The sequence below is a fragment of the Alternaria ventricosa genome (genome assembly GCF_023758065.1).
Source record: "Alternaria ventricosa strain BMP 2768 chromosome Unknown scaffold_28, whole genome shotgun sequence".
In the NCBI taxonomy this organism is placed as follows: domain Eukaryota; kingdom Fungi; phylum Ascomycota; class Dothideomycetes; order Pleosporales; family Pleosporaceae; genus Alternaria; species Alternaria ventricosa.
The window spans coordinates 49,812-77,023 of NW_026055708.1; the positions used below are offsets into that span (position 1 = coordinate 49,812).

The 27,212-nt window shown below is 53.3% G+C and overlaps 11 protein-coding genes across 11 annotated transcripts; 5 read left to right on the forward strand and 6 right to left on the reverse strand.

Annotated features, from left to right (window-relative positions):
* Positions 1 to 1,809: 1,809 nt before the first annotated feature.
* Positions 1,810 to 3,480, reverse strand: J4E93_010241 (uncharacterized protein; the record flags this gene model as incomplete). The annotated part of the gene is made up of 1 exon (XM_049348126.1): positions 1,810 to 3,480. The coding sequence occupies one exon, from the start codon at positions 3,478 to 3,480 to the stop codon at positions 1,810 to 1,812; it is 1,671 nt and encodes a 556-aa protein (XP_049194660.1).
* A 1,496-nt stretch (positions 3,481 to 4,976) lies between these two features.
* J4E93_010242 (uncharacterized protein) lies at positions 4,977 to 5,474 on the forward strand (the record flags this gene model as incomplete). The annotated part of the gene is made up of 1 exon (XM_049348127.1): positions 4,977 to 5,474. One exon carries the CDS (start codon positions 4,977 to 4,979, stop codon positions 5,472 to 5,474), a length of 498 nt encoding a protein of 165 aa, XP_049194661.1.
* A 723-nt stretch (positions 5,475 to 6,197) lies between these two features.
* J4E93_010243 (uncharacterized protein) lies at positions 6,198 to 7,910 on the forward strand (the record flags this gene model as incomplete). The annotated part of the gene is made up of 3 exons (XM_049348128.1): positions 6,198 to 6,645; positions 6,793 to 6,815; positions 6,963 to 7,910. The coding sequence occupies 3 exons, from the start codon at positions 6,198 to 6,200 to the stop codon at positions 7,908 to 7,910; spliced, it is 1,419 nt and encodes a 472-aa protein (XP_049194662.1).
* A 3,377-nt stretch (positions 7,911 to 11,287) lies between these two features.
* J4E93_010244 (uncharacterized protein) lies at positions 11,288 to 12,945 on the forward strand (the record flags this gene model as incomplete). The annotated part of the gene is made up of 2 exons (XM_049348129.1): positions 11,288 to 11,293; positions 11,332 to 12,945. 2 exons carry the CDS (start codon positions 11,288 to 11,290, stop codon positions 12,943 to 12,945), a joined length of 1,620 nt encoding a protein of 539 aa, XP_049194663.1.
* Positions 12,946 to 13,875: 930 nt separating this feature from the next.
* On the reverse strand, positions 13,876 to 14,313 carry J4E93_010245 (uncharacterized protein; the record flags this gene model as incomplete). The annotated part of the gene is made up of 1 exon (XM_049348130.1): positions 13,876 to 14,313. The coding sequence occupies one exon, from the start codon at positions 14,311 to 14,313 to the stop codon at positions 13,876 to 13,878; it is 438 nt and encodes a 145-aa protein (XP_049194664.1).
* Positions 14,314 to 14,683: 370 nt separating this feature from the next.
* Positions 14,684 to 15,421, reverse strand: J4E93_010246 (uncharacterized protein; the record flags this gene model as incomplete). Its single annotated transcript, XM_049348131.1, has 1 exon — positions 14,684 to 15,421. The coding sequence occupies one exon, from the start codon at positions 15,419 to 15,421 to the stop codon at positions 14,684 to 14,686; it is 738 nt and encodes a 245-aa protein (XP_049194665.1).
* Positions 15,422 to 16,408: 987 nt separating this feature from the next.
* On the forward strand, positions 16,409 to 17,680 carry J4E93_010247 (uncharacterized protein; the record flags this gene model as incomplete). The annotated part of the gene is made up of 2 exons (XM_049348132.1): positions 16,409 to 16,757; positions 16,812 to 17,680. The coding sequence occupies 2 exons, from the start codon at positions 16,409 to 16,411 to the stop codon at positions 17,678 to 17,680; spliced, it is 1,218 nt and encodes a 405-aa protein (XP_049194666.1).
* Positions 17,681 to 18,959: 1,279 nt separating this feature from the next.
* On the reverse strand, positions 18,960 to 20,290 carry J4E93_010248 (uncharacterized protein; the record flags this gene model as incomplete). Its single annotated transcript, XM_049348133.1, has 2 exons — positions 18,960 to 20,161; positions 20,209 to 20,290. 2 exons carry the CDS (start codon positions 20,288 to 20,290, stop codon positions 18,960 to 18,962), a joined length of 1,284 nt encoding a protein of 427 aa, XP_049194667.1.
* Positions 20,291 to 21,888: 1,598 nt separating this feature from the next.
* Positions 21,889 to 23,404, forward strand: J4E93_010249 (uncharacterized protein; the record flags this gene model as incomplete). Its single annotated transcript, XM_049348134.1, has 4 exons — positions 21,889 to 21,907; positions 21,961 to 22,616; positions 22,666 to 23,188; positions 23,241 to 23,404. 4 exons carry the CDS (start codon positions 21,889 to 21,891, stop codon positions 23,402 to 23,404), a joined length of 1,362 nt encoding a protein of 453 aa, XP_049194668.1.
* Positions 23,405 to 25,094: 1,690 nt separating this feature from the next.
* Positions 25,095 to 25,673, reverse strand: J4E93_010250 (uncharacterized protein; the record flags this gene model as incomplete). The annotated part of the gene is made up of 1 exon (XM_049348135.1): positions 25,095 to 25,673. The coding sequence occupies one exon, from the start codon at positions 25,671 to 25,673 to the stop codon at positions 25,095 to 25,097; it is 579 nt and encodes a 192-aa protein (XP_049194669.1).
* A 764-nt stretch (positions 25,674 to 26,437) lies between these two features.
* Positions 26,438 to 27,013, reverse strand: J4E93_010251 (uncharacterized protein; the record flags this gene model as incomplete). The annotated part of the gene is made up of 1 exon (XM_049348136.1): positions 26,438 to 27,013. The coding sequence occupies one exon, from the start codon at positions 27,011 to 27,013 to the stop codon at positions 26,438 to 26,440; it is 576 nt and encodes a 191-aa protein (XP_049194670.1).
* Positions 27,014 to 27,212: the final 199 nt, after the last annotated feature.

The following is a 27,212-nucleotide window of genomic DNA, read 5'->3' on the forward strand; positions in this document are numbered from 1 at the left end:
TATTGGAAATCGCGGAGCTACAGGATCAGTTGGCGCGGATGGAGAGGGAAATCTTGAGATGCCATCTCATGTATGAGAATGATTGATTCGACCTTTGGTAAAGAGGGATTGGGAGAAGGGGAAGTTAGGAAGGGTGATAGAAGGGATCGAAGAGAGGAAATTGGGTGTGAGATGTGCGAAGAAAAGCGGCGGAAGCTAATGGAAGTTCAATGGAGTGCGATGCATATCGGCTATAACGAGTTCTCACCCTTCCAAGTTTACCTCTTCTAATTAGCCTCTTCCTTTCATACCGTTGACAGAATTCCTCTCAACCAACACTTTTACACTCTCCACAGCTCCATTCTCTCCTATGCCACTCACACCCCCAGCAAACACTGAAACAACCACCCTCTATCACCCCTAGAGCCCTACCCGCACATCCGCAAGCCTTCCTCCAAACCCGCTATATAACTCCCTCCTGAGCATCTTTCATCCACAAATATTGCCCGACCCTCCATGTTGATCCAGCGTCGCATCTCCGCAACTTCCAAAATGTTGGTGACAACGACGTACAAGAGATACGCGATACCAAGGCTGATGGCGACGACTCTGAGGGCATACTTGATCTTGCGAATGGTGTTGAGGTGTCGCCTGATGATGTGCTGGAAAATAAGGGTGAGGATGATGACTGCAATAAGGGGAGGAAGTTGGTAGAGGATGTAATATGTTGACATATTGTGATGAGGCTTGGATGAATGCAGATAGATACGGCTGCGGTTATTGTGTTGATGTTCGATGCTGTGACGGTGGATACGCAAGACGAAGACGCTCGGTTAGGCGCTTTTATAACTGTTATTCTGTTGGACGTTTCGCAGAGCTTGCTCACCATGATGTAAAACTTTATCTGAGATTGTGTCGACATGTCGCAGAACCGCACTATCGCGTTTGGCTCGAGAAAGACACGAGAAGTAAGACATGCCCAACGGCTGTATTCTACGAAATTCAGACACGGTGAGATTACCTGTTGTACTATAGTGACATGTGTAAGATTATATATAAGACAAGTTGGAAATCTATGTTGCAAACCCGCCAGCATGTGCATTGCAACCACCAACCTCCCGTTGCCCTCTCCTTCGCTCCATCTACTCCCCATCCCTTACCCAAGCCATCCTAATCGGACTCCCCGACGATAGCTTCGGTGCCGACAGACACTGCAACAGATTCTCCTGCACCTGCCAAAGCTGCCTCTGCGCCTCCCCAAGCTGATTCTTTAACATCGCAAGGTCCCACATACCCTTCCCGATAACGAATACAACAACCGCACATACAGCTAGGCTTACGATCGATCGTACCTTCACGCGTCGATGCCAGCAGTCGCTGATGAGAACAGAGCAATCGTGAAAGAAGGCCAGGAGGAAGATGCCAAAGACGAACCCGGGAATTCGTTGGTCTAAATGTGATGGTTTCGCCAGGTAGGGTAGACTCTGCAGAGATGGTCGCGGTGGTAGGAGGGGCGGAGGATTGTGTTCGATGAGGATGGGGCCTTGTCCGGGGGGTAGGGATTGAGCTGTGGTGAAGTCGTCGAAGAAGTCATAGTCGGTAGCCATAATCGTTCGTATTGGTGCTGGCGGTGGTGATCAAGAAATGAGGGTGCCTGGGCACGCTGGGGCGGAAGCTTTAAATAGGCAAAAGTTTGCGTGAGAGCAATCGAAGTCGTTTAGGCGCTTGTCTGAGACTGTAGTAGAATGCCGGGGAAACGCGGTTCTGTTTGGCGGTAAATCGTGCGAGAAGGATGTACCATGCGTATGATCCGGAGAGTCGAGCAGTCTCCTACCTCCGCATCCTAACCTTCCCCTTCGCCAACGCATTCAGATGATACTGACACCCCATCCCCAGCGGCCTCCCCTCCCACTCCTCCCTCCAAAACCTATCCACAACACCCAACTGCGGATCACTCCGATCATAAAGCGTCGTCTCCTTCATCAAATCCCAGTGTTCCGCCTTCTTCCACCTCAGCAACATCGGCTTGAGAAGTCTGCCCGTGATGTTCTTATTCCGACACGTCGTCGCAAAGTCTTCAATCTGGCCGTCGAACCACTCGAGCGACGGATCGGCAGGCTGCCAGACGGACATGGATTCTAGAGTTGGCCAGAAGTCGAGGAGGGAGAGGGAGGCTTGGAACATGTAGGATACGTCCATGCGGGCGTTCATCAGGCACTGCGCTTCCTGTTTTGACTCTTCGAATGTGAGGCCGTTGGGAAGGATGGAGGAGTCGAAGGGGAAGGGGAGTTGGGCGTGCGAGAGATCGGGGCGGAGCGTGAGGTGACGTAGATTTGGCGGGAAAAGGGGATAAATATCCTTGGTGATGGAGAAGTCGACGTCGCCAGTGAGGAAGGGGAAGGGAACCTCAAGGGTATGTAGTTCGGTGAAGTCGGTCAGGTCAAGAAAGCCGCAGAGTCTATCGCCGATGCGGGGTTGGGCGAAGAAGAAGGCGTCTGGGTCGGAGTATTCTGCGCAGAGGACTAGAACTTCCAGAGTGGATTGCAGGGGCCTGAGATGCTCATTCCAAGCGTCGACCATGATCAGATCTCCTCGCTGGGTACTCTGTGCCTGGGCGTTGAAGTAGGAGTCGTACGTAAGAGACCTGAGCTTTGGCGTGCATTGGAACAACGACTTCAGACCCCGATTAAAGGCACCCGAGTGTCGGAAGACCAACGTCGTGATGTTAGTAGCTGTCGGAAAAGCTATGAGTGAGTGCGATATAGCCACACCATGTGCATGCGACTGCCCGCCGAGATTGAAAAGTTCGAGTTTCTCGATGCCCGGGATGTTCAGAAAGTGGCCGATTGGATTGCGGTTGTTGTCGCCCGGATACCAAACCCCAGTCTTGCGGTCAACCATGAGGGATACTTCTTTGATGGATGAGAGGCGGTCAAGAAGAACTTGCGATGGATAGCGTCGGTTCCATAAAGTCCCGGGATCGAGATTGCGGAGGACATTGTGGAGGTGGTCGAAGGTGGCCTGCTTGTAGTCTGCTACATCGAGTCGACGGAGTTTTGGAAGGACAAGAAGGGCGAGCGCTGCATAGGCAGAGTACTCGCGCATGTAGATGGCGTCTCTCAGGTAGTCTCCGGCAGCCACCAACGTCTCATCACTCAACGCAACCATGGCTTTCCGAAACATCTGTCGATCGTCAAAGGTCTTGTCTGGCGCCAGCCACCGCTGACCCTGTTTGACATCTTCGCTTGGGGAGAGTCCCAGGCGGACTGACTCGACATTGTTGGCTTTGCGGTTGTCGCTGATGATGTTTAGGCAGAAGCGATCGATCCTGGGGAGTTTGTTGCCAGGCGGTATGAAGAGATCAACATGACGGTACAGGAATGGTATGGCTAGATTGGAGAGACTTTTATTGACTCGGCAAACAGCGTATATATCGTGTTGAGCGAGGTAGGCTACGATGTACTCCACGAGCTCGGTGGGGAGGAGGGAGAAGGTCGCCATGATAGTGGCGATGCCGTGTGGAGGTGTCACACAGTGGCTGGATGCTCGGAAGAGTCACGGAAAATCCAAAGAAAATAGTTACAAGAAATCAGTAGAGGAATCAGAAGGGTGCTGGTGATAGTTGCGCCACGCAAAGGGTTGCCTGATAGAGGGGAGGGGAGGCCCGTGCACAAGGCTGACGGGGCTGATTGGTTGCCTGAGGAGCACATGGCAGAAGCAGTTGGATTGCCATGACGCTCGTGTACGGCGAGACTGTCCTTAGAGGTTGATCAGTCTCTGTCGTGCAGCGATGTGCCGCTATGCTCGACCTATCTGCCGGTTGTGATCCGAGAGAGTCTACACATGGCTACGTCACAAGCGGCTCTACAACACGTGACAATGCTATGCCGATCATATGCGTGAGCACATGTCAACGAAGGCGTGAGCACCGGCGCCATGAAGAGTGCCCTGTCACTCTTTATGTGATATCCAGATCTGGGGAAGACGGGCTAATTCTCGGACTACCCCGCGTTCTGGTGGGTATGGATAGACATGACAAGGGTTAGCTCAACCGTCGTGCGTCGTATGAGATGCGAGATGTTGCAAAGCGCATGTTCCTCGTGGGTGTTCCGGGTTATCGGAACCACTCGGAGCTGATGTTCATACCTCTAAGAGAAAGCGGCAGGTAATAGCCGGCGACACAGCAGGGCATCGCGATCGCATATCGAGCATGACGGTCCGCTACTGGGCGTTACTTGATGGTGCACGATGATTTGCCTCGATGAAGCCAAGCGGGATAACGGCATGCGAACGAGTTCTGGAGATGTGCGTGGTTGGCGGCGTAGGTGGCCGTCGCGATGTGGGCGGCCATTCAGCGGCCGTGGATCTGTCAGAGCTGCGCACCATGGCGAAGCGAGACCCAGAGCAACAGGCCAAACAGCGCATCGTGGGTGAAGTCGATGGCTCCGCTATCTTGGAATGGTGGTTGTTAGGGCGCACTGGCATCTCGTCAGGTGCGTCGCGGGTTCCGACATGTTCCTCTCCAGCAACGGTCCGATGCGCCAAACCTGCCAAACCTCCTTCCCCCCGCCATCTCCCCCCAGTCTCCTATAAACACAGTCGCCGCCTATGTACCCCGCTGACATCAACGGCACCGCATACCCTCACATATAGACGCGTAGACGCCCACCCCAGCTGCAGCTCGCCTACGTCACACGCACATTTGCGCCGATAATCGCCAACCATCACCAACCATCACTCACGACCCGCCCCTGTTCCGCGGCTCCCCCTTGGATCAGCGCATGGAATAGAAACGTCGCAGTGCCCGAGCTTGACGGCGCAGTCGGAGCGCCGCCTGTGCTGTTGTTATTTGGTCGCTGCACGAAACGCCGTTGCGGAGCCGCCAACACAACACACACCTCTACACCGCCGCTAGTATTCGACGTTTATAGACACGCCATCTTATGCCCCAGAGCCGCCAGCGACCCTCACCAGATCAGACACCCTCCACCACCACCATGACCACCAACCGCCCATTCTTCGGCGGCTTCCTCGCTGCCTTCCGCGCGCAACAGCCCAGCCTCCAGAAGACCACGGCCTCTCAAGCAGCGTCTGTGGCCTCGTACTCCCAAAACACCACCTCACAACAAAACAACACCGTCGACACAACAGCCGCGTCGTCACGGACCATCACCACAAAGACGCGTTCCCCATCGCCTGGTGCGACAACCGTGTCCGTCCAGGCGACTGGCCACTTCCAACCCACCCGACAACACACCGCCCCCTACAACCGCTCCACATCACCCAAAGCCCAAGCCTTCCCAATACCAGGCGCGTCGCGTCGAGGCAGGCGGGGCTCTGACAGCTCATCCGAAGGCTTCCACGAAGCCATGGGCGCCGAGAAGTGGTACATTGGCGGGCGAACAGCGACGGGCGAGGAGAAGTTCTACAAGCTGGGCATGGTCAAGCGACACAGAAGCGCCGACCGCCTGAGTCTAGACAAGCTGAGCATATGAGCTGGGAGAGGGTTACTTTGCTTGAAAAGCGCAACTGCATCATTGGCGTTCAGGACACGAGATCTCACGGCAAGATCCACGTTTGGGTTATCTAGAATCTTTCACCGTACAAATTTGGCCTGTCGCATGGCTTACGAATACACGTATATATTTGCGGGCTCTTCGCCTGAGCTCACTCGAGATGGTCGTCTGCATCATGCATGTGAAAGTTTGGTGCTAAGGGGTCATGTGCCGAGGTCAGTATTGGCTAGCACTCATAAGGCGTGCACTATCTTACAACTATTCTAGTAGTGCATCACCATCTTCGAGAAGATACTGGGTACGCAGATGCAGCATCCTTCGGAGCATTTCCATCGACGGCGGCAAAGTTTCCGACCGGACATTCTTAGCCCGATACCCATGTCGGCTACTCCACTCACCGGATATAACATCTCGACGCCATATACGCGAAAATCTTCACGGAAAAGACGCTCCTTGGGCAGCGACAAGTCTCCACCCGCGGATATGAAGCCGTTGCAGGAGCGCTAATGCACGAAGATAACCCAACATGTACTCTAATCGTGAACATATCTAACGTCTCTCGTCACTTGCTCTCTCTCCTCTCCACTCTCCAATAACACGAATGTCGCTGCAAACACTCTAACCAGCAGCACGAGTCCCTTCCCGACTCCTTCACCAAAACCAGTATCCACTCTTCCATCTCGCCTTCTATGAGTACACAGAATGGCACTCTCTTCCACATCCTCCTCAGCACCCGCTGGCCAACACCCACACACCAACACCTCCTCCACCGAACCTGAAAAGACGACCGAATACGCATCCATCATCCCTCAACCACGCAGTAACGAAGCCGACCAAGACCGTCTCCAACTCCAACGCACAGTCTCTTCCGTCAGCCACCACGACATGGCCAACGTCCAGTACATCGCCACGGGCGACAACGACGTCATCTACAACAAATTCACCGAGCGCCGCAAAATGGTCATTGTAGCCGTAGTCTCTTTTTGCAGTTTCCTGGCTCCGATCTCGAGTACCACGGTGTTGTCTGCTGTTCCTGAAGTAGCGGAGACGTTTGATACGGATGGGAGTATTATCAATGTGTCGAACGCTTTGTATATGCTGTTTATGGGGTTGTCGCCTTGTTTCTATGGCCCGTATGGGAATATATATGGTAGGAAGTGGGTCAGTGTTGTGAGCGCTGGGTTGTTTACTGCGTTTTCGATTGGGACGGCGCTGGCTCCCAACCTGGCTTCTTTCTTCGTATTCAGGATCCTCACTGCTTTTCAAGGCACGGCTTTCCTTGTAATTGGTAGTGCAGTTATTGGGGATATATATAAGCCGGTATGTACATCCTTTTTCAGACGTTTGTGTTTACTTCCAGATCAAGTAGGAGAGCGGCGTATGCCACAGGCGCCCATCACAGCTCTCACACACTTCAAGACTACACTCCCTCACCCCCATCACCTCCCCTACTAACACCCCCCACAGACCGAACGCGCAACCGCCCTAGGCTGGTTCCTCTCCGGCACCCTCATCGGTCCCGCCCTCGGCCCGTTCATCGGCGGTATCATCGTAACATTCCGTTCCTGGCGCGACATCTTCTGGCTGCAGACCGCCCTCGCCGGCGCCGCAACCCTCTTCTGCTTCTTCCTGCAACCCGAAACCATCCACAAAAAGCGCGCCGATGAACTCGTCGGCCTCCCCGCTGCACAACGCGCCCACAAAATGTGGCAGTGGCTAAACCCTTTCCGCGTTGTGAAACTATACCGGTACCCAAACATTCTTCTCACAGCACTGGCGTCCAGTTCCCTAGTCTGGAACATGTACTCCCTCCTAACCCCAATCCGCTACGTCCTAAACCCCCGCTTCAACCTCCAATCCCCCCTCCAATCCGGCCTCTTCTACATCGCGCCCGGCTGCGGCTACCTCCTCGGCACCTTCTTCGGCGGCCGCTACGCCGACCACATCGTCAAAAAATACATCCAAAAACGCGGCCACCGCGTCTCCGAAGACAGACTCCGCTCTTGCGTCTTCTTCCTCGGCGGCGTCATACCCGCTTGCATGCTCATCTACGGGTGGAGCGTCGAAAAGCGCGTTGGCGGCATCGCGCTGCCGGTTGTTATGATGTTTCTGCAGGGTGTGGCTCAGTTGTTTTGTTTTCCGAGTCTGAATACGTATTGTCTTGATGTTATGCAGGGGAGGAGTGCGGAGGTTGTGGCGGGGAATTATTTTATGCGGTATATGTTTGCTGCTGCGGGGTCGGCTGCTTGTCTTCCTGCTGTCAGAGCCATTGGCGTGGGTTGGTTCTCGACAATCAGCGCGGGGTTTCTGGTGGCGGGGGCGGGGGCGACGTGGTTGACGGCGGTTAAGGGGAGGGAGTGGAGGGAGGGGATTGAGGAGAGGAAGGCGCAGAGGAAGGAGGTTGCGTTGGCTTAGAGATAGCGGTGGTGGTGCTGCGTCGAGGTAAAGTAGCGATCATGAGACACGTTGTCCGATTTCCATCACGACTTAAATTTTCCTTGCTAGTATTTGTCGTGATGCGCGTAGAAACGATGAGAAGTAGCTGACCACGCGGACTGAGGTCCAACATCTGTAATACGAGAAACAGAAGATGAGGTTAGCTTAGCCGACAGAAGGATTCAGCAAGACCGCACCCCAACAAACAACAAGACGCGACCACCTTCCTACCCAAACCACCACCATCCAGCACCTGCCAACCATGCGCTTCACTCTCCCAATACCAGCAATACCAGTTCTCCTCGCCTTCCTCAGTGCTACGTCAGCGCAGACATGCGACAGCGGCACAGCATGCGGCTACGCCGCCCAATTGTGCTGTACCGGCGACGAAATTTGCATGACCAACGAGGAAAATCAAGCGCTTTGCGAGGTTCCTAACTCTGTCAATTCAACATTGACGCTGGTGGTCAGCACGGATCTTATTGCTATGACGCCGACGGTGGTGGTTAGCACGGATTCCGCTACTGTGACGACGACATCGATGTCAACGCAGATCACGAGCGTGACACCTTCTTCTTCGGTGTCTGAGACGGAGATTGGGGGCGCGAGTGGTGCTACAACGTCGACCAGCGCGTTGTTCGAGAGTGTTGCGCAGAGTGCTGATGCGAGTACGGAATCGAGTGATGTGGGATTGACGGCATCGACTACTAGCGCGGAGCCGACGGCGTCGACTGATGCTGATGCATCTGATGCGCCGGCTTCAACGACGACGGATGCGGGTGCAAGAGTCGGGGGGAGTTGGTATGGTGTTGTGGGAGTTGGTGTTGTTGTCGCGACGGTCTTGATGGTTTGAGGGATGAAGAAGTTAGTGGGTGGAACAAAAGGAGCGGTACCAGAGCAACAGTATCACGAGATATGGCTGGTTTGAACAGCTCGCCAAGTGCGCGGAGAGGCCCTCGAGAGCTTCGACATTCCGCCCGTCTCTCCGCCATAATATGAATGTCTCCTCAGCCTTGCCTCAGCCTTGAGGTGCCAAGTTGGCAGGTATGCAAGACATAGCTCGACACAGGATAGTGTATCTCAGCCTTGATCGATACTTATTGAGGGCTGCTCAACGAGAAATTCGAATCCCTTCTCCATTCCCGGCGCCAACATGCAGCTCCTCCAGCTCCTCATCTCGTTTGGCTCACTCGCATGCCCCGTCGTCATAGCACTACGGATTGAAGTACCCATCCACGAGCTGAAGAGGCAGGACTGCCTGAACCCCTGTGGCTTCGGCGACTGGTTCTGTTGCCCGCCAGGCATGTTTTGTGTCACTGATGTGGCTAATCAAGCTGATTGCGTTCACCCCTCGGACCTACCTACACCACCGCGACCAGCTACTACTGCACTCCTACCTACACCACCGCTACCAGCTACTGCTGTACCTGATACGTCTAGCACTAAAACTAGCGTGCCATCCAACACCAGCACAGGATCCAGAAGCTCGACGTTTAGCCCCCCGACTTCGAATCGTGCATCACAGTCAACGTCTCGTCGTCCTTCCGGTGACCAAAGTCCCGATCACTCCAGTGCCACTGAAACGAAACCATCAACCTCAACGCATTCTGTCTTTTCTCCTCAGAATGGCTTGAGCTCTGGCGTTATAGCCGGGGCAGCGCTTGGTGCTATACTCGGGGTCGGTCTCATCTTACTGGGGATATTCCTGCTTTACAAACGAAGAGCAAGAGCTCTGAACGTGGAGCAGATTATGAGATGTGGTGCGGATCTTCCGGTGGCCTGTAGTATGGATCAAGAAGTGCGTGGCGCGCCTGAACTTGCCGTTGTGGACAAGACTCTGCGAGTAGATAGTCGGGGTTTTGGTGGATCGACACTTCCGATTGCTGAGTGGGATGGCAGGAAAGCAGGGTGATAGAAGTTGCGTACGCTTATATGCCAGCGCGCGCTTAGCTAGGAGTATGTTACGCTTTTCCAGAAGGTCTGTATGACTGAAGCTCGTTCCCATGTGGGAAGAAATGTCGATAGGTGTGGCATCGCTACCATACAACCGTTCATCGCACACATCGCGACTACAGTACTATCTATTTTAACCCTTTAAGCGCCCTTTAACGCCCTCGCACATATAATATACCTTTAGTTTCTTATTACTTTTCTATTGTACTCTCTAGGTGTAGCAATACTGCCTCCCTGATATAGAATCATCCTCGCGCGGATCAAAGCCTCTGAGATTGAGCGATCGGACGAGTTGTGGCTAATAACAAGATGAAGATACTGAGAATCGACCAGGACTTGCTTTGGCGCAGACAAGCGGCGTTACGGGTACAGCCTAGTAAGTAAGCTCCCGATAGCACCTCATGGTAAATGATTTACAATCGATCGTGATTGCCGAGTGCATGCTTGCCCCTTCCCGATGCTTGCTCAGATCCCCACTAATAGCCGGCCACTACGAGTGCCATCTCAATGCAGCAGCAACTGTAGCCTCCAATACATATGCATTCCCTTCGCGTGCAAGTACCACGACGGAACGATCCTGCTCAAAACATCATGTAAGCAGCTTCGCACGAAACGTCCGTCATTCTTACCTCGTAGGGCGCAGGCGGCTGCAGAATAAGCCCGCCACCAGGCCGCCGATACCCGAGGCGCAAAACCCAGTCATACCCGGGCTTCCGCCCACCACCAATTCCTGCGCCATCCGTTGTATCACCCTATCATCTATAACTTTTATCCCATTACCATGGACGACTCCGCTACTGGCACAGGCCAGCAAGATGCCAATTCGGCCTCTGCAAGCAAAAAGCGGACCCACCCCGAGGATTTCAAGCGCGCATACAAGGCTTGCATCAATTGCCGGCAACGCAAGGCTAAGTGCATCTTGGGAACCGGGCCAGACGGTGGTGAACTGAAGCCACCATGTCAGCGATGCAAGCGGGAGATGCGCGAGTGTGTGTTTCGCTCCGAGAGAAGCTGGGTTAAGAGACGTAAACCGGGGGAAGCGGCGCGTGAGGGCGAGGAAGACGATGAGGCTGTTTATGATCGCCCTCAGTCAAATCCTGCGCCAAACGTGCAGCCCTCGCCAGCTCATAGGTCGTCCATATCGACGCATGGTTTCACGCCGGGGACTAGTCCGCATGTCAACGGCACGAATCGCGCTGAGTTTCAGTCACCTCATGGGCATCTTCGCAGGATCTCGTCTTCGCAGCCGGATCTTGCGCATTCGGTGATGCGGACGGTGGTGTCGAGTGGGAGCGATGCGTTGAATCTGCTTTTTGAAGCTGCGCACCATCGCGATGCTATCGATAGCCAGGAACAGTCTGGGTCGCAAGCATATGAGACTCCTAGGTCGGGGCCATCGGGCTATGAGGGTGTTCCGTCGTCGCCATTCCATACCTTCAGAGCGCAGCCGGTGCAGATGTCCACCCCGTCACCAGAGACGCTCAAGACGTGGACGTCGTGTCGGTTCGTGCAGATGGGCTGGTTCTCCGCACATGAGGCGGTTACCTACGTGGATCTGTTCTTCAAGAACTGCTCACCGTTGTCGCCGATACTGGGAGAGTTTTACTCTCATCATGAGAATCATTATACGCTGATTGCGCTGGATCCATTCTTGTGCACTACTATACTTATGATCTCGTCTAGGTATAACATTCTTCCTGGTGTAGGCGGCGCATCCAGAGGTTACTTTGTGCATGACAGGCTTTGGGAGCAGTGCCAGCGCTTCATCATGAAGATCATGCTTGGGCAGGTCAAGCCATCGAAAGCACAGAGTCGGACCATTGGATCTATAGAGGCGCTTCTCTTGCTATCGGAGTGGCATCCTCGCGCGCTGCATTTCCCCACAGCTGCTGATGGCTGGGATTGCGAGCTCATGATCGGCGCGAACAACACCACCGAAGAAGGCGCGAAGCTGTTGGAAGGAGATGTAACATCCAACCGATGGCTTGAAGATGTCATTGAGCCTGCAAAGCGCTCCGACCGTATGTCATGGATGTTGATGGGCTGCGCGCTGTCACTGGCACAAGAACTGGGTCTCTTCGAAGACAACGCTAGGATCGACAAGGACCAAGTGTCTTACCCAAAGTTCACCACTGAGTACCTCATCTTACGAAGAATTAGAGCTCGGAAGCTACTATATGTTCTGCTCGAACAGCTTTCATGGAGGCTCGGTTGCACATCGATGATCCCTCAAAGCCTTAATCATGCTCTGATGGAGAAGATACCAGTCGACTCTGCAACCGGTGCGGTCGAGCAATGGCAGTCCTTCATGAGCGCATGGGTCGAACTCACCAAGCTCGCGCGCTCAATCTCAGACACCATCTACCCAAACACCGCCACAACACGCAGCTTACTACGCACTGGCCGATACATCGGGCTGCTCGAACACTTCCAGCCACTGCTCGTATCATGGCGGAAGAAGTACCTCGATCCCTGCAAGCTCAAAGTCGGGCTTCACGATATGCTCCACATCGAATACCAATACGTCCGCATCTACACCAACTCGCTCGGTATGCAAGCTGTCGTCGAACGTACACTCGCAGAAACCGATCCCGATGTGCCGCAGGAAGATAACCTTCCCTTCAACCTCGAGCCGCGAGACTACGACTTCATTCAAGAAGTCGTCGACGGAAGCTGCCAGATCCTGCAAAAGGTCTGTCAGCTTTCTGAAACAGGGGCGCTGCGGTACTCGCCTGTCAGGATCTTCTTGCGGATAACGACTAGCTCAATTTACCTGATCAAAGGGTTGAGTTTGGGGAGTCGGAATGCGAAGTTGCAGAGCTGTTTGGATATTCTGGATGCGGCGATCAGGGCTCTTCGTGCTAGTAAGTCCACCTTTCCCAAGAACTCACATGTCGCTCTGCGGTCACTTACACGGCATCTTAGGTACCCTCGACGACATGCACCTCGCATCCCGCTACGCCACCCTCCTCGACCTGCACGTCGCCCGCCTCCGCGAATCCTTCGTCGTGTCCTCCCGTCCACCCCGTCTGCCCTCGCGCGCAACGTCCACACCTCATAACACCTCTCATGATACTTCGCACGCCGCATCCGCATCTGCAACAGAGGGTATGGCGTTCTTGAATAACCACAACGCGGGCCAGTCTAGTTTGTCCAGCTTAGCGGAGAACGTAACGGGGCTCATGCCTGATATGCCGGATGATGATTGGTTGGCGCTGCCTTTTGATCCGGCGATGGCGCCGTTTGGGCTGGATGGGGGGTTGCAGGGGGGGTTTCAGGGGTTTGATGATGGGACGTTGGATTTTATTTGGAACTTGCCTATGTAGGGGTGGTGGGTGAGGTGGATGGGGTGGGGGTGTGGAGAAGTACACAAGTGCAGAGAGTCTGCCTGGAGATTCTTCTCGGTCTCACCAGAAGAGATTGTGTTGGCAAGATTCAGAAAGAGAATAAGCAACACATCATTTGTATTAGTACTTTCTCGTGCCATCCATTCCAAAAGCAATCAAACCTCGAAGAGGACCAGCAAACTTGACACCACCGTAGCCGATATACCATACCATCACTACACCTTCAAAGCCAACACTTCGCCTTCCCAACCGTCAAGCCTCTATGTTATCATACTCATCGCCCGATTTCGTCCTCCTAGCGCTGTCCTGCTCAGGTCTCGTTCTACTCCCTATCCGTAAACCCTTCAAGATCATATGGCTTATGACATTCATGTCCATCTACCACATGCGCGTCGACAATCATGATAGCTGCGTGAGCAACGCGCTTCAAGCATGCGATTACATCATTCCTCATTGCGCTGCGAGGACCGAAACTTGCGAGGAGTTTCATGGATGGGATAGGCTGGTGGATGAGGAAGGGTATGTGGCGGATTGTGGGAGCGAGTGTTAGTGACCTCGATATACGACTTTTCCCTGAGTTATCCATTAATCCTTCTCAATCTTATTGTCCAGCCCATCTCACACCAACTTCACTGCAACATGTATCATCCCAAACCACTTGCGTTTCCCAAAGACTTCTTTCCGATGTTGTCTTCGCTACTTCCGCCCCCAAAACTGACATCGCCGATACCATCGTCATTGTCGAAAAAGTGGAGCTGCTTCTCGTCCTCCTCATCCACTTCCGAATCGTTCTTCAGTAGATTGATATCGAACCATTCCGTTCCTCCCTCGTCACGCTGTCCGACATCCTCAACCATGGTCTTCCGGCCCGCGTATTCCTCGGCTCCTTTCCTTCCGCCAAACATCGCGGTATATATCGATAGCACTATCCAAGCTGCCGCGCATGCCACGCATAGTACCATATAACTTTTGAGCTCTGCGGGTGCATAGGATTCTGGCTTTTCGCTGACGTAGGTAGTCTTGTCGAGTTCCAGCATGTAGATTCCACCTACTACAAAGTAGACGAGGAAGAGCGGCGCCATGCAAATGACAAATATGGATATGGTCGTCTTCAGGGACATGATAGATAGATATGAGAGAATGATATGCTGAGCCGTAGGGTAGCGACCAGGGAATGTTTGAAGATTGAGTATGCAGATAGAGCCTTATCGGTGAGCGATGATGTGCCGCTTAAGATTCGCGAAACCGTGCCGCATCGCATACACAGATAAGATCGATGTTTGCTTGCAGAAACATGTCCCGGGCGCTTGCCGATAGCGTAGCGCCTCAGCTCCGAAGAGGCTAGCTTCTGTGTAAGAGCGAATAAGAAGATATGTGGATCATGTCTCTAGCAGCAAACCACAACATGTGGCGTAGCGAGCGACGCCCAGTGGTCTGTTGTAGTTATTCCTATCAACCCGACGCATTCATGCCCATCTCCTCTCTCAGCGCATCCCTCACAATAACTCCACACATCTTCTTATACGGATTCGTCCTAACACTCATCTCCCTCGCCACTTCATCGCCATACCTTGCCGCAGCCGCAAAATCTTTACTCGCTTGCTCCTCCAACTCCGATTTCGTCATACCATGTAACCGCACTTCAGATTCCACGGCTTTGAGATAAAGATACGCGCGATGCGAATATGCTGTTCGTAAGATCTTCGCAGCATGTAGCGATACGGCCGGTGTTGATGTGGAAGCTGTGGAGGAAAGCTTGATCGCCTGCGCGAGATCGGCGAACACAGCCTCAGTGTTTGACCCCGATGTCTCATTCGCAGTCCCAAAAATAGTCTTTCCCTCTTCCAAAGCAGCCTCAAGCTTCATCCGCCGTACCATGGCACGGTTCACCCACGCGCCTGCGTACTCTGGCCACTGCTCCACCACCGCATTCAGTTCTTTGATCGCAGAGTCTATGTCGCTGACGCTTGATGTGCTGGATATGCGGCCTATGATTTCGCTTTGTTGGCGCTCAAGTACGGTGAGCTGTGTGTCTGGGATAATGGGATGGGCGGGTAGTGATGGGTCGATTGATGAGGATATGTCTTTTTGTTGGCCGACGGAGGAAGGGAGGGTTTCTGGGTCGAAGAGCGCGTTGAGGATGCGTGCGTCGTTTGCGGATAGGGACGTGTTGGGGAGGGTTACTGCCATTGTTGTGTTGGGTTTGGTCGTGGGATAGATGGCTTTCTTGAAGCAGTGGTTTGGCTACGTAGGAATTGCAATCTTTTTTGAAGGTGGTTGAAGAGGGTTGGCATGTGGACTCAGCGAGAGAACATGCAAGGTCTTTCACGTGAAAGCCATTTTGATCATCCCGATGTTGCATGTCACGTTCTTTCACTCGGCTTAGGCTGCGGAATTCCACGGCAAAGATCTGGTAGGCTGCGGAACGCGGCTCGCGCAAGGCTGTCTGGCTCGGCCTATGCGCGGATGGACGTGAACAGCATCTCGTGATTCTCCATGTCCATGTTGATTTTTTTTTATAGCTATGAACAAGCTCAAGTTTAGAGCTGCTAAAGCGCATCAAGTCAGATAAAAAAGTGATCATATTGTGCTTGATGGTGGTGAAGTCGCATGGTTGTGAATTCATGGAGGGCAGCCTCGCCAGGGAATTGCCGGCTGGCCCGCAAAGCCGCAACACAGAGGCGACCGACCAACACTCTTCCTACACGCAACATCGTACATCACAACCACACAGCCTCGGTATCAGGATATGCGCAACTAGTCGGATACATCATAATCGCGATCTGACGCAGATCGCTCGCCGAGAGCTTGCTACAACCACACGACTGCGACGCGTCGTTCTTACGGCGGATGCAGGCGGATCATTCATTGGCGGAAAGCGGCGGACAACACTTGCTTTCTTCTGGCGGCCAGTGCACGTGAGCTCGGCATAACCAAGTAAATGACGCTACCTGGATTGAATATGGTAATTGCTAGGAAGAATGATCGGATATCGGTTCGAGAAGGGAAGTGGATGCAGAACGGTAGAAGATAAAGAATGGCTGCGCATCGGTGCCTAGTGGGCAGTTCACTACACTTCGCAGCACTGCTTTATTACTTGCTAGCCAGAGATCTGAGTACTTTCAACTATACCCCAGTTATTCAACTGTTCGTTCCTGCTTCCAAATCACTTTCACAATGGCGCCCGCTGCTATCTCCCCACCGGCATCGCCACGACATTCCGCTGCCACCCCTTCCGATGTCTCTTCATACCAAGGCTACCACCATGTGCACTGGTATGTCGGTAACGCCAAACAAGCAGCTTCGTTCTACGTATCACGTATGGGCTTTGAGCGTGTTGCATACCGCGGACTAGAGACTGGATCAAGAACGACCGCATCCCATGTCATCCGGAACGGCAAGGTGACTTTCATCCTCACATCGCCCTTGAGGTGCCTAGAGCAGGGCTCAAGATTCAGCAAAGAGGATGAGCAGCTTCTACGAGAGATCCATGAGCATCAAGAGCGTCATGGTGATGCCGTCAAAGGTACGTGATGACCTTCTACAACGACTGAGAACTCTTGCTGACTTGTCAACCCAGACGTCGCCTTCGAAGTCGACAACGTAGACGCCATATACTCCGCCGCCGTCTCATCAGGCGCCGCCACCATCTCAGCCCCCCACGACATCTCCGACAGCCACGGCACCGTCCGCCTCGCCACCATCCGCACATACGGCGACACAACCCACACGCTCATCCAAAAGAACAACTACGCCGGCATCTTCCTCCCCGGCTACCGCCCCGAATCCACCTCCGCCGACCCCCTCCAAAAGTACCTACCCCAAGTCAAGCTCGAAGCCATCGACCACTGCGTCGGCAACCAAGACTGGGACGAGATGGAAAGCGCATGCGAATACTACGAGAAGGTGCTTGGTTTCCACCGCTTCTGGAGCGTCGACGACAAGGACATTTGCACTGAGTACTCGGCGCTCAAGAGTATTGTTATGAGCTCGCCGAATGATGTGGTCAAGATGCCTATCAATGAGCCTGCCAAGGGCAAGAAGCAGAGCCAGATTGAGGAGTATGTTGACTTCTACGGTGGCCCTGGTGTTCAGCATATCGCGCTACGGACTGATAACATTGTTCGCGACATTACCAATCTGAAAGCGAGGGGCGTGGAGTTTATCAAGGTGCCTGAGACTTACTATGATTCTATGAAGATGCGGCTAAAGAAGTCGGGGCTCAAGCTTAACGAGGACTTTGAGGTGTTGAAGAGCTTGGATATCTTGATTGACTTTGATGAGGGCGGTTACCTGCTGCAGCTTTTCACAAAGCATTTGATGGATCGGCCAACGGTGTTCATTGAGATTATCCAGAGGAACAACTTCGATGGGTTTGGCGCGGGTAACTTCAAGAGTCTGTTCGAAGCAATCGAGCGAGAGCAGGACGCTCGGGGTAACTTGGTTTGAGCGACGCGTCGTGTCAATGGTGGGGTCGTAGCATTTCCAGGCGTTCATCTCGTTACTAGCGAAGCGGCCGCTAGCCGTTCTTCGGGCTTTCAACACATATCCAGTTCAATACATACAGTAATTCATACATATCGCAAAGTTCCGTCTCCCTTACTAACCCATGCTGACATATATCGCCCATCCCGTCTCACCCTGCAACGCCACCCGCCTCAACGACACGAGACGCGTTTCACCCCCTGCCCCTCATCGTCGTCAACACCACCACGCATCGAAACGCACATCCACACAAATCACACCCAGCCAAGCATATCCGCCGTCGAAAATCCGGCCGAAAGCGCGCTTGCCCAGTGCAGCTCACACCTTGCCGCGACGTCTTGACCCAGCCAAGCCACACCCGCATTACAGGGCGAGCAAACCGCCAACAACGCCATTGCAAATCCCGTGACAAACATACCTTCGGTCTTTGCGGATTCCGGTCGCAAGTGGTTTTTCGCAGCTTCGGCAAGTGCGTTTTTTTGCCTGCATGATTAGTATGCTGAGGCCGTGGAATCCGTGGAGATTGCGTATAAAGCGATAGGTCATCGCACTGTTGTAGGGCACAATGAGAGTAGCGCCGACTTCTGCTTTCTGAAGCCGACAGCGAAGCTCTGCCGGATTCTTGGCTTTCGAAAGGAACCTCTGCTTCGACACTCTTTTCCTCCTCAGAGGCGGACCTCTGCTGATTCGGCTCGTCGCGAGCAAATGCGCATAGCAGTCGTCGCGCCCTTTGTCCCTGGATCCAAATCCTCAGCGAAGTCGGCGGGAGGATGCCAGGCGATTTATTGGGCGTACTTCACACGAAAGTCACCCTTGAGGCTTTAGCGCGAAACTGATCACCATAGATCGCATGCACGCAAGATCTCTAGCTTAGCGCTTTATCAGAGTCATAAATTCGTGATATCTATAGTCTAGTACACATTGGGATCTACCGACAGAGATACATTGAGATGATGATGATAGGCAACGGGTGAACATGACATTATGCACTAAAAAGAAGAGATGACCACGTAAAGAATGAATGGCTGCCCCATTTAAGTAATTCTTGTTTCAGTTTAACATGTGCCGTCATATACGTTATGACGCCTAGTTGTTCCCATACTCGTACAGTTGATCGTTCTGCCAGGCTGTTGTAGCAGATCTTGTCTAGACATGAAGGAAAAGCGTCGCGCGTAGTGCAATGAAGCTTGGCGACGCTGAAAGTCAATGGGTACTTCAGAAGAGTAGCCCATGACGAGCGCGCTTAGGCGAAGGCTCCGACAATGGACATACCAGCTGCGCCCATAAGGACGTAGATGAATGCATAAGTCTTGGTGCTGCCGGTCATTGTGTGCTGAGCCTCTTCAGAGAGGAAGTCCTCGGCCAACAGATCGACGAGCGCAGCGTAGATGAGAAGACCGGACGAGATGGCGTTGAACACTCCGACGATGATCAGACCGAATGCCGAGTTGGGGTCGTAGGATCCACGAGTAATGAGTCCGATAGCCTGGCCAATGGGCGCGGTGGTACCAAAAGCAACAACGAGAGCCCAGGGCTTCCAGCTGTTCTTGGGGTAAGGAACATCCGCGATACGCGTGCCGAGACCGAGACCCTCGAACATCTGATGGAAGACGATGGCGATGAGCAGGATGATGAAACCCTCGGCTGTGATGGAAATGGTCATGCCGACGAAGACGGAGTGGAACAGAATACCACCCTCAATGAGCGTGATTTGCATGGACTGCTTCTTGAGGACAAGAGGGTCGACAGCCGCCTCGACGTCGTCGTCAAAGTACGAGTTGGCCTCTGGTTGATGAGGAGCCTGTTGCTGCTGGTAGGATGGCATAGGAGGCATGGCGCGGTTGATCGTGGCAAGCATCTCGTCGCGCTGGCGCACGTATTGCTCGTAGAAGACGATGAACCATGGGGGCATTTCGGACTTGGCCTCGAGCTCGTCGCTTCCGCTCTTGGGGAAGGGGAAGTTGTCCACGGGGTAAGTTGACTCCTCGACCCAACCTCGCTTCTCGTCGCGCTGAGCAAGCATTGTCTTCTGCGAATCGTAGCTCTCGACTCGTCGGATAGGGTTGTTGAAGGCTGCCTGGATGCCAGTGGTGGAAGGGTGAGCGTGCTGTGCGCCGTTGAATGCCTCCCCTGTTGCGCCACCGTGGCTGTGACCACCAGTCTTCGCGTGAAGCCACATCTCGATCGTGAAGAGAATGAAGAGCGAACCCATCATGATCACACCTGGCAGAGCAGGGTAATCGTCGGTAAATAGATCCGGTAGGCATGGGTCGTTGAGCGATGCAAAGGCGGTCGGCAGTAGATGGACGAAGGCAGTGGCGATTAGGACACCAGTACCAAAGTGCTTGCAGAAGAAGAAGACCTTTGGTGGGATCTTCATCCACTTGACCTTCTTTGCCACTACTGGGAATCCAGCACCGAAGATGGAAGCGAAGAACACAATGACTAAAAAAAGGTTAGTGGTGTACTCTGATCGGCTTGGATGTACTTACAAACTGCAGCAACGTGCAGAGGAAAGTCATAGACGGCAGCATCCGCCTCGCTGCCGCACTGAGGCTTCTCCGTGTCGGACATGGCGAAGATTACAAAGAATGTATGTTTAGTTCAAGGAATGTGTGGAATAATCCCAGACTTGCCAGCAGTCCCGTCGCCGGCGACGATGAACAAGAAGAAAGAGACGAAGAAAGAAAGGAAGTCAACACACTCTCTCAAAGAGTAACAAGAACAGAAAACGCACAGAAGTGATGTTGTGATTATGGGCAGCAGGCTCGGCACTCCAGACTATGTATTGCTTTAAGGGCCAGTAGGATAAGAGACACTAACCGCATCATGCAGATCTGCACGTCTCCAGAACACCTGAAGACGATAGTGGGACCTCGATACAGTGGCCTGTGCCTCAGCTATCGCCTGCAGTGATAGGTGCTCCAAGCAGCAAACGCGGAGGTCCAGACGGTGTCAGGACCAGCCAGCCTTGCGCCGAAGACGAAAGAAGCATTGCCATGAGGTTTCCAGGCAGGAACTGGAATTGCCTGCGCCCAGCCTTCGAAGCTCATTGGAGACGGCTGTCATGCGCGTAGATGCTTGGCAGGCACGCTCGATCTGCGAAGGGGTGGGGATGTGATGCGGCTCAAGTCTCGTTTCCGGCGAGTGGGCCAAGCGAGTGGGACAGCTGACGAAGTGTGGAGGTGCGAAGCATTAGGGGTGAGGCTTGACTGCTGCCATCTGGTGCAGATGGAGTTCGAAGTGGCTCAGCATGCCGATGTCGTTGGCCAATGGGCCGTTTCGCGATTGCGTTGACGTGTGTGGGCCAAGCTCGGCTTAGTTTCGTGCCGTAGTGATATGCTTGGCATGGGCCGACTCGGTGAGTTTTGAAACCTGGAGATGTAAAAGAAAGCGTCGTGGAGATATAGATGGCGTCCACTATGGCCCCACGCTGTAGCCGATGCAATCCTGCCGCGGCGATCACTGCGTTCCAAGGCTGCGCTATCTGTCAGGCGTGTGACGATTTTAGCCGGAGGGAAAGAATAGCCAACCCTGGAGAACTTGCGACGCGTCTTCCGAGTCATCAAACCACCGCACCAACAACAATTCCATCAAGCCCACCTCAAGAATGGAGATGGGTGTGTGGGGACGCGTTCGTCCACAGATGACAAGCTTTTCAACGCGTCTTAGCATCGTAAAAGTTCCGGTCAGTTTAGATCGCCGCTAACATCTCCACGTTGTACACGCGTGCGCGGGCATTTTCACCACGCCTCCGCGCATGCAGACAGCCAAGCCTTATAAGGTATCAAGATAAGGCCAAGCTCATCAAGTCATACCATAACAGGTATCATCGCTAACCCACCACGTACTAGCGAGCCGTTGGAAATGCTTAGCGAGTTTCATGCTCCGTGCCCAGCATTCCTACACCTGCACCAACGCGCAGTATTCACACATTGTGGCACCGAGTAAACGATCTGGCCATTCCACTATGACTTCAGGGTTCAGAGAAAGAAACTCCTGCGGAGGAGGGCGGGAAATACGCCGCGGTGGCGTTCGCAGCGGTGCTTTATTACATTGCATGCCCTGAGCTGAGGCATATATCACCCACTTCGTAACTCGCACACCGTAGCAGATCCTAGAGATCGCCCATACACACACATACGCGTCCCTCAGCCCATTGTCCGGACACCATGACTTCCGATCTTCACAGTATGTCTCAGGCAACCCAAGCCCGTGGTTCTCTTGTCTGACCGTCCGTCTAGCTTCACCTAATGGCCCATCACACGACCAAGCTGCTGGGCAAACAAGCGCTCCAGTAGGCTCTGGCACTACGCCTTCGTCAAACCAGGCCAATGTCGGCGCCGAGCATAGGACAGATGCCATTGAGCGGCTGTCATCTGTAGACAATGCATCGTCGCGGGGAGCCAAGGACGATGTCACCATCACCGTCCACAACGATCCACTCGATCTCCGCAAACACATGCGCGACGATGTGACCCAGAAACAGATGAAGAGTGACTATCCACTCGCCAAGCCCAGGCACATGAAGAAGTTCTACACAAGACAGAATGCCTTGATCGATCAGTTCCTCCAGAGCGGAGATGAAGAGCGCTTGGCTGCTCTTGACATGGTCGAGAATGGACCCAAGGTCCGCTTCGCCGTGAACGCTTCCTTCATCGTCAACTTCTGCCTGTTCATCATTCAGATGTACGCGGCCATCTCCACAGGTTCGTTGTCGCTGTTCGCAACAGCTGCAGACGCCTTCATGGACTTGGTCTCGTCAGTGGTCATGCTCATCACATCTCGCATGGCAGCACGGCCAAGCGTTTACAAGTACCCCGTGGGGCGGACACGTATCGAGACGATCGGCATCATCATGTTCTGCTGTTTGATGACAACGGTAGCCATCCAGCTCATCGTAAGTACTCCTTCCCGTGTGCCCGGCTCAGCTATTGACATGTAACAAGATCGAGTCTGGGCGTTCCTTGGCTGGCGGTGCCACGGAATCTGAAGAACTCCACATCATCCCCATTGCTTTCGTTGCGACAGCCATCTTCTGCAAAGGCTCCCTGTGCGTCTACTGCTTCATCTATCGGCGTTACCCCGCTGTCCACGTCTTCTTCATCGACCACCGCAATGATATTGTCGTCAATGCCTTTGGTCTTGCCATGTCGATCGTCGGAAGCCGCGTCGTCTGGTATGTCGACCCTATTGGTGCCATTCTTATCGGTCTTTTGATCTTGGTTTCCTGGGCTGCCAATGCTTTTGACCACGTCTGGCTGTTGGTCGGCAAGTCCGCACCCAAGGACTACATCAGCAAGTTGATCTACATGGTCGTCACGCATGACGATAGGATCCAGAGAGTCGATACTTGCCGCGCGTACCACGCTGGACAGAACTACTACGTTGAGGTAGATATTGTCATGGATGAGGGTCTGCCGCTGAAGGTTACTCATGACGTGTCGCAGACCCTGCAGAGGAAGCTCGAAGGTATGTCTCATTCATTCATTAGTAATCACGACACGATACTAACACACGACAGGTCTTGCCGACGTTGAGCGAGCCTACGTGCACGTCGACTACGAAAGCGAGCACGACATCTTCGAGGAGCACAAGCCCCTCTATGAAGTCACGCAGTCGAAGACCATCAAGGAGCGCGTCAAAGCGCTGCGCTATCTTTTCAAGAAGAACGAGAAGGGTGCCTGAGCATCGTCATTTGTATACCATGTATTTCTACGGTGCCATTGGCATCAAAAGTTCACGTTTTCCTTTACCTCATTTATACCCCCGCGCAGCAATATACAAAGCCGCTGCTGTTACTGTTACTGTTAATGCGAATGTTATTGTTAATGAGACACATTGTCTCAACCCGCGACCCAGATCTTCTGCATCGCGCCTCTCGTTCTTTGTCGTTCTTCGTCTCAGGCTTTGACACGCAACAATGTTACTGAAACCACTGTTAGACAGCCACCACCTCTATTCCTCGACTTTGTGTCTCTTCTCAATATTGATCTTACCAGCAAAACCTCCACCTTCTTCTAGAAATCTCACGCCCACATCCCCCGCTTCCTACTTCACATATCCATCTCCGCATCTTGATATCCTAGCAACCCACGATATGTCTCAACCTGCACTTTCTCCCAGTCTAACACTTCTAGACTCCGAACCCACTCATGAACAACCAGAATCACCTGCAACAGCCCCATCCAATCACCCCGATGAGACTGAAATTACTCATAAGGGATCATCATCAGTAACACCCGCATCAGACCACTTCCATGACTCCGATGACGCCGAAGATACGGCAAGTACCCACGAAGAACCATCATCGCCAGTAACAGCCCCATCCGACCAGTCCGATGACGCCGTTACCCCCGCTGACTCCGCTGACACAAAAGTCTCTCCCACCAAAGACGAAGGAAAAGGACGTAGGCCTCTAAGCAAAGTACAAGAACTAGCAGCTTGGTACGATTCACAGACGAACGGAAACTTAAGACTACAAGTTTTAACATGGGACGGAAGGGCGGTAGATGCGCCTAAAAACAAGGCTAAAAAGTCTAAGAAGACGTCGCAAGCGGCAGTGGAAGCGGAGCAGGATTTGATGTAGCGAGGCGCGATGAGAATTGTTGGTGGAGTAGAGAATGCGAGGTGGCGGGCGGGTCAAATAGATGGCTGCTCGTTTGAGGAACGATGGGCGTTGGGTTAGGTTATATAGCGACAAACCATTATTTTGTCGGCTTGATGTCGTGGCAGTACTTGAAGCCTCTTTTTGCATAAACCCCTCTCTATTTTAACTTCCTTCACTTTTTCCTATCTTACTGCCAAGTCCTCTTTATCTATCGACCATGTTCCCCTACCTCATCGACGAAGCACTCATCCTAGTCCTACTCCTGTCCATCAGCGCATTTATCTCCGACAGTGACATCCCCAAGAAAGCAAGAGTAGTTATCATCTCCGGTTTCATTTTGACCATCGTTCCTCTGTTCCTTTGGCAAACGCAGTATCACAATGTCGTGCTGTATAACTATATTCAGGCTCGTCGTGAGGAGGCTGCCAGTCAGAGGTATACGGCTGAGCGGTGTGGGTTCAAGTTGGGGGATGGTATGAAGGTCGTTAGGGCTTGTGCTGGGGAGTTGCGCGGGAAGATTGAGGGAGGGGAGTAGAGAGATGGGCTGGATTTGTTTGTATTCCCTGAAGCAGGTTCACTTCCGTTATGATGTTTTTGAAGTACATGATTTCTCCAAGCTAAGCCGGAGGCTCATATGCTGAGCAGGTGGACCAAAGGCAGAAATGTGCGCATTCGACCCTAGACTCGTCGTCTCCTTAATGCCTTGCGCTTTTGGTCTGCTGAACATCGAGTTGTGCTCGTGCCGCGCCAAGCGAACAACCCTCACAATTAAGTCGTTTCACCGGCCTTCTTGTGCCCAACCCAATGAGAAATGAGGATAGTTTCACCGTACTCACTCGTTTCCCCAAGAACTTCCGGGCACCACGCTTCTTTTGCGAGGATACCCCACGCGCCTGTGGACCAGAGCGAGTCATTTAGAGCCCCAGTGCGACTGTCGTGAAGGCGGACATCTTCCTTGCCGAAATTGATGTAGACCTTGACAGCGCCATCACCCAAGGGCAGCCATGCACCTCCATCGCAACGAGCGGCTTCGGAGCGGGCTTCGCGGTTGACGAAGAAGTGTGTAGGGTAGCCTCGGCTTGTATTGACGTAGAAACCATCTTGGCTCCTGAACAGGGTGACATTGTTCTCTACCAAGCCGGGCGTCCAGTAGAGATCTTGACGGAAAAGACGGTCCTTATACTGATCTTGAAGTGCGATAGCCCAAATCTTGACGCGGATCTCGGCAGGTAGGCGGGGGAATGGATGGAAAGTCGGTTTCAGGTGAAGTTCTTTGGCTTCGGTCGATAGTTTTGCGTCGATAAGGATGGGGTTGAACCGCTGCCTCCAACGATCTAGAGAACCCATTGTGAGGTGGAGTTTGATATAGATGCTCGTGACTGGTTTTCGAATGCGATCGTAGCGACTGACAAGAGTTGATGGGAATGCAAGTGGAGACAGTCGGGCCAGTCCGCCTAGGAGATGGATTTGGTCGCTCTCTTGAAGAGACCGATGGTGTAGACAGGAAGCTCGCAAAGAGTGAGAGAGCGCAGAAATCTCTGTGTAGCGAGACCGCCCATCCCCAAAGGTGAAGGCAGGCCCGTTTGCTGGTTCACGTGACGCCAAGCCCAGCGTCGTCATGACGTGATGAGGCACAGTCTCGCGACTTCCTCACACCCACCTCGCTGCGCAACTCCTGAGCAGTTACCTAGACTAGTTGTCCATCAGCCTCATCATGCCAATTCTTTGACGCTGGGCATAACGCGCACATCTTTTCGGGAAGATGACCGGTCAGCTCGCCAGAGTGACTCCAATGATCAGCACAAGGGTCCGGGCAGTCGCAGCTGTGGCCACAGTCGTCAGCGCGCCGCCGTCTTTGTGACTCCAGATTTAGTCGGTGGTCTTTCCGACAAGGCAGACGTGCTGAATGAGTTAGCAAGACCAAGTATGGATACCTACAAAACCTACGAGTCTGATAACTCCATCACTCTGCGGAGAGACGACGAGCGATGTCCTTTCAACAACCTCAGCCCTAGTGGCCTGAGCATAGCATGATAGCTACCTCGACGATCATAGCAGGCCAGTCTTTCGTGATTTCTGATAATAACGATCCAGATGACAGCCACAAAAGACTACACAGGCGGACTCGGATACTGAGCAGCCGGGTTATCCGGCGAAGACCTACGACCCGTATTCGACGGCGCCTGGCTTGTCGCCGCCAGCGCAAAGTACGGATTATCCGGCATAGACATGCGCTTCGGCATAATACTCGCCAAACTCGGCAACGTAATCTGAACCCTCGTCTCCGGCTTCGGATTAAGCTGAATGAGTAAATCCGCCTCTTTAATCTCCCTCAACACATCCTCAACATCACGCCCCCTCCTGACCCGCCTCAACAGCTCATAGGACTCGCTATCGGAGCTCGTCCGGATCAACTTGAACAACTCCACGTAGGCTTCGTTCTCGGCTTCCAAGGCATCGTATTTGCGTTTCAGTGCTTGGCCCTGGGTTTCGGATGACCGGGTAGCGTAGTGGCAGGATGTTGTCCGCTTGACGCATTCGATACACACGGGTCGCTCGCCGTTGCATTTGATCTTCCTCGCGCGGCATTGATCGCAAGCGGATGCGACGCGGTCACGGGGTAAAGGCGGGAGAGGTTCGTTGCGCGGGCGAACAGCAGACGGGAGGAGTGGTCTGAGTGGACGCATGGTTTTCGAAAGGGGGGAAAAGCAGGAAGAGGTCCGCGGAGAGAACCCTCAAAGACGAAGGCTGGGAATGATAAAATGCGATCATGGTGGGCCCCAGAAACCTGGTCATCCATCTTTTAAGTTAATGATGGAATTTCTCGAATATCGATGCTGCCGGAAAGACCAGGCCTGAATGGATCTCGATGGTAATTGGAACGCG